This window comes from Ixodes scapularis, unplaced genomic scaffold (assembly GCF_016920785.2).
Source record: "Ixodes scapularis isolate PalLabHiFi unplaced genomic scaffold, ASM1692078v2 PGA_scaffold6__148_contigs__length_123643588, whole genome shotgun sequence".
Lineage (NCBI taxonomy): Eukaryota > Metazoa > Arthropoda > Arachnida > Ixodida > Ixodidae > Ixodes > Ixodes scapularis.
Window position 1 is genome coordinate 76,846,631 of NW_024609881.1, and position 6,000 is coordinate 76,852,630.

At 45.5% G+C, this 6,000-nt stretch overlaps 1 protein-coding gene across 1 annotated transcript in view; it reads right to left on the bottom strand.

Moving 5' to 3' along the window:
• The window catches only part of LOC120839839 (hydroxyacid oxidase 1), a 53,701-nt gene extending 48,379 nt beyond the window's left edge, over positions 1 to 5,322 (bottom strand). Inside the window, exon 1 of the mRNA XM_040210204.1 lies at positions 5,168 to 5,322. Within this exon, the coding sequence (XP_040066138.1) occupies positions 5,168 to 5,322 (155 nt within the window). The remainder of the gene's footprint in view (positions 1 to 5,167) is intronic.
• Positions 5,323 to 6,000: the final 678 nt, after the last annotated feature.

Sequence of the window (6,000 nt, forward strand, 5' to 3'; positions counted from 1 at the left end):
TTCAATAGTGAATTCTAAAACTAATTCCTCTCCTTCCCTACCACAGATGCTCATTAATTCCTCCAACTCTGCCCTGTTGTTATCCTTTAGTACGATATCATCCGCATAAATCAATCCCGGTAAGGATTGCTGAATTTTTTGGCCTAGCATACTGTACGAAAGGTCGAATCTAAGCCCACTCTTCTCTAGTCTATCCTCCAATCCTCTCAGATACAACATAAACAGCAAAGGCGATAACGGGCACCCCTGCCTAAGGGGTGCCCGTTGTCTTTCCTTCCCCTGTTATAATCACCTTATTATCTTTGTAAATGTTCCTTAATATTGCTGTTAGCCCTTCATCTAGGTTTAAGCTCTCCACTATGTCCCACAGGTTCCTTTGGTTCACATTGTCATAGGCACCCTTGATATCCAGAAATGCCAGCCAGAGCTGTCTGTTTTCATTTTTGCGCTATTTTTATACACTGTAGTAGAGAAAATATATTGTCCTCCAACCTTCTTTGTTTCTGAAACCCGTTCTGTAACTCGCCCAGTATGCCCTCGAAATCTACCCATTCCTCCTGTCGGTTCTTTATAATCTGCATTACCAACCTGTAAATAACTGGTTTCACGGTTATGGGACGATAATTCCTAACATCAGACTTACCTCTTTTTCCCTTATATATCATACTCATCCTACTAAGCCTCCATTCATCTGGGATATTTCCTTTTGTTATCATAGTGCTCACTACCTCCCTTAGTTTTGCCTTAGATTTAGGACCCAAATTCTTCACCAGCTTGATTGGGATACCATCAGTGCCTGTCGACGTGACACTAGGGACTCATCGTTCCGCCTTTTCCCATTCTCTTTGCCCAAAATCCGCGATGTCAAAGCAGGACTGCAACTTCATTCAGTTCTCCTATTTTCCACATGTACCCGTTCCCAAAGTTCTTTCTCCAACACTGCTGCTATATGCTATATACCCCAACATTTCCCGCTAGTTTATCTCCCTGATGCGAGACTATGAACCTCTGTCTAGCTTGCGTCGTTTCACCGAGTGAGTTCAGGTGTTCCCAAAACTTCTTTGCTGCGGTTCTATCTTTCTTGCTTACATTACTCACCCATTCCTTACCCTTTCTCTGAATTTTCGCATTGATCAAACTGGATGCCTCTCGGCGACATGTTATAAAAGTGTCCCATTCTCTTTTTACTTCCATTTCTGACTCCCCACAACGCTTAAAATACCTGTGTTCTCTACCTGACGTTTTTGTATCGCTTGCTTCACTTCTTTGTCCCACCAGCTTTCTGGTCTATGTCCTTGCTTCCCCTTTCGTTTACTCTAAACTTTGTCTTGTTCCAGAGCAAAGCGCCTAGTTAGGCTCTCATAGGTGCCATATGTATACCGTTGCCCTGAAAATGCTTCCTCTATTCTTTCGGCAACTTTTTCCAACTCTTTGTCGCTGCAGAAAGTTTGCCTTGAATTATGTTGTCTAGTTTCAGCATTTACTTCTTTTTGCAAAATTCAGCTTAATATATTTGTGATCACTACCAAGACTTTTGGAACCTTCTTCATCTCTTTTCACTACTTGTAACGTACCATATATTTTGTGTGACATGAGTACGTAATCTATAGTTGAATGTAGATTGCCAGTTTCCCACGTTATGTGCCCGTCACATTTCTGACTGGCATTACATAAAACTAAGTCATGCTTTCCATCAGTTCTACTAATATGCTTCCAGTTGAGTTAGTATACCCATCCAGACCCTCGATATGGGCATTCATGTCTCCCATAATAATTATTTCAGAGCCTTCTCCTACCTCACTAATGTCTCTTGATATGCAATCAATCATTTTTCTGTTTTTCACTTTAGCACCTGTCCCTGTCCATAAGTAAACAACTCCAAGCACTGTTGGTTCCCCAGCGACTTTTCCTTTCACCCACAAATGTTCGGCACACTCTTTTCTAATCCTTTGAAACTTCCTGTTCTTCTTAATAAATGCTTCAATTCCACCTCCCTTCCTCGTTCCTTCCATGCTGTTGCATTCTTCCCACACATAGTCAGGGTTGCAAGGTGGCTGCTCCATGTCTCTGAGATGTGTTTCCACAAACCCATACACCACTAAATCTTCCTTTCTTAGTTGCTCCTCTACCTCTTCCCATTTTAACCTATTTCTACCACCCTGCATGTTAATATACGCAATGTCTGATTGTGGTGTTTGTTTATACCTGTTCTTCCGTTTTCTCCTTTTTTGAACCCTGGGTGCCTCTCCTGACTTTGTTGGGTTTTCAGTTACTGCAGTGCCCCCAGGGGCCTCGGTCCCCCCAAAACGGCCGTCACCGTGCGGCTCATTCTATCCCCCCCACCCTGAAACCCGTAGCCTCACTGTAGTGAATGCCATCTGCAAAAGGGCGGGAGCCAGCCTCGGACACTTCCCTGTTTACTTTCATTACGTCGTAGCGAAGCTGTCGACTTATACCCTTAATTACTCTGTTGGATTCGACAACCCTCCTCTCCGTTACCCCGGACTGCCCCCGAACTTCTGGAATTGTGAACACAACCACGTGCACATTCTCAGACACGTCCCTCAGCTTACGCATTCCCACGTTTAGCTGCTTTCCGAGGTTCTCGCTCCTACCCTTGAGCGCATCATTAGGCCCCGCATGAACCATTACCAGGTTCCTTCCCTCCCGGTTATCCCACACTGCCTCACATGCTGTGGTCATAGCATCCACCATACACTTCCCTGGCTGGACATCTACGGTTACCTACTGGTCTCCCATCACCCTGTTCAGTACACCCCTTTTAACCCGTGCTATGTTAGAGCTCCCCACTACCAGTACCCTAAATCCCCATGGTACCTGCGCGCCCTTGTCCTGCTACTTATCTCCTGTCACCTGACTTCCCGACGCCTGCTGCTGGAAGGCGCTATTGAGCTGAGGGTCACTCAGCTCTCCAGCGTCATCGAGCCCGCCAGCCAACAGGCTGGACTCCAGACCACCAGTGACCCCAGCCTGCAATCTGGTGGTTCGTCCCGCTAGAACTGACACTTCCTCCTTTCTCCCCTCGCTACTCTCACTCACTCGAATTACCCCTTCCATGCGCTCTACCCTACTGTCACACTCCCTCTTATACGCTCCTTTAAACCCGCCTTCCATACTTCCCCCAGTTCTTCCTCCTGCTTCTCGAGGCCGACCCGCTGCTCCCTCTCATGATAAGGCTGCCTAGTCAGCTCCTCATCCTGGGCCTCGATACCCACCCGCTTCTCTCCCTCTGCCTTAAGCTCGGCCTCAATCTCCCGAACTCTACCCTCCCATTTCCCAGTTACCTGCTTAAGCTTCACACAAAGCCGACACTCGACACTCATCCCCGCCGCCTCCTCCGGACCCCCGAAACCCGTCTCCTCTATGTAACAGCACCTCCCACACCCCTCGCGCTGCACCAACCCGTCCCCACCCTTGTCATGCCGACCCAAATCTCGACCCATGTCTAGACCGGAGCAATCCGTCACTTCCCGCCAAAAATTTAAACAGAGCCTACTTTAGGAAACTAACTTCTTAGTAGCCTCAACTAACCTCAACTGCTGCTGTTCAAACCTAACACTGCCTACCGTATACTCACTTCCAATCAACTCCCAAAGAGAGAGAGAAAAGAAGAAAAACTTGCACTTAGCTTCGGATGCTCGAGGAGAACCAGGAAGCACGTCCGCTCACCGCAACAACTGTTACAAACCTTTTGCGTTCAGTGTGCCACCTGAGAGCGGCGTCGCGAACCAGATTGCAGACGGCGAATGGGCGGGTATAGGCAATAGGGAATGCACGTCTGCCATTTTTGTTATCTTTCTAATAATTCGGTACGCGCGAGTTGACGTCTCAAAAAAATAGGCAAAAAACTTTGGAAGAAACGACTGTCGTGTCCCTAATTTTAGGTATGTAGTTCGAAATTCGATTTTTTTCTAGGCGTGCCAAATGAGAAAGTTTTTACGGCCGCACCTTGTATTAATGCCACCTAGAAGACAAAGGCAGCGCCCCCCCCCCCCCCCTCCTCAAACGTCATCGCTACAAGATCCACGCCGCACAGCCCCCTCGCGTCAGCATCGCCGCTAGCTCGACTTCCCGCCTCTCACAAAAAGTGGGACGCTAGCAGAAGGCGACGCCGAGATGGATCCGTCTGCCCTCTTTGCGGCGACTATCATTGAACTTCAGCGTGTATGCCTCTTGGGGGAATCAGGAATCAACTATACATTACGCCATGCGTATGCCCTTTTTTCTTTGGTTTAGTGCTTGTACTGACTTAAAAGGGCGTCATCATCATCACGATCAACAGAAGCAGCGGCAGAAATATTCCATTTTAGTGCCAAGAACAAGTCGTTTGCTTCTTGCGAAGAGGTTTCCGTGACGTCAAAACAACGCTGAGCTCTGACTGGCTTTGCTTGAAAGGATGGTGGGTAGACCTCAATGCAATAAGCCTTTATGTCTACCCACTAGTTTTTATCAGCCAATAAGAGCCCGGCGTTCTGACATCAGCGCAACCCCTGTGCAAGAAGCAGATGAACTTGCGTTCCGCATAAAATGGTTCATAACTTTTTTTGTGAACCTATACTCTCAATTAGAAATATTAAGTTTGAAACTGCTTCATAACAGCATGGAGAAGTTCCCTGAATAAGTTCGAGACAGAGCAGACATCGCATATTGTTAGTGTCACGTCGATTCCGGTTACCCTTTAATATCCTAGGAATGTTACGAACTTCTGCTCAAAACTGACGTTGGACCGCTTAGTCGAAACTTCGAAATTTTCTCAAAACTCAATGAACTTTCTTCTGTAGAAGATTGACTCAACTTGTACACAACAATTTCATTTCTTTTTAATAAGAAGATATGATATATTTCTGATATTTTAGAAAAATTAGTATGATGTTTTCACAATAAAAAAAAAACAGATTGCACTTTTAACGCTCTAGTTAGTCCAAAATGCCAAACACTAAAAAAATGTAACCAACAAAGATTGCACTTCTCCGCTAAGTGCCGTCAGCTGGTTTTAAATTTTCGCGCATGCGCAGAAAAGACTAAACTTTAGTCGAACTTTTGTCGATAAGTTCGAACCTGGGCCAACTCGTACCTAAGGAGGTTCGCGACCCCCCGCCCCCCCCCCCCCCCCTACTTAATATCTAGACAGTGCCCAAAAGTTTACCTAAGGTAAGCCATCCGGTTTTCTTTGAGTGTCTGCTCCCGGTCCGCACCAGTGTTGCAAAAAATCTTCGCACCCACGTTCATGTTGGAACATCCAAGACGTTCGATGTCATCCACTGTCACCACGACTTCCCCTGTAGCGGTACAAGCATCCATCTCGATGCGCCACGCCCTTTACCGCGATGTCAAATGCCGCATCTGTGACAGTGCTTAAAGTTACAGCGTCCCGAGCGTAGAGGTAGTCAAGCGTGGCTGTTTTATGCCATCTGTGACACCAAAAACTAGACAATCTGTTGTCATACCTTAAAAAAAAAAAATTGTATTCAGAAGTTTCCCGCAGATTTTCACAACTAAGCACCCCGTTGAAAAAAAACAACAGAAAAAAGAACTATTGTATGGGGTGGACAAAAAAGAACAAGATCTCTTACAAAAAAATATATCTCATAAATAAGTGCTTATATACTTTTGAATATCCTTGAATGTTTGTTGGCAGGCTCATATATTTTTACTGGTACAAGGACACCAGACGGAAATGCTGTTGGAAAAAAACATGAGTGTTGCAGCCGGCATAAAAAATTCAGGTGCTCGCGAGAGACGTACGTCGATGCAGCACGCCGAGAGTGAGAAGATGTGCCATGACATCACGCTGCAGAAAGCAAGATATTTCCTCTAAAACATTTTTGTTCTATTTTAAAAAAGAAACGCGGAAAATATTAGCAAGTTTTTCTGTCACATATATTTTTGTTTCGTTTAATTCGTTACGTTTTATACAACTTCTCAGATACAAATGATTACGAATGAGGTCAATACGATTTTTTTAATAGACCGTTTCAC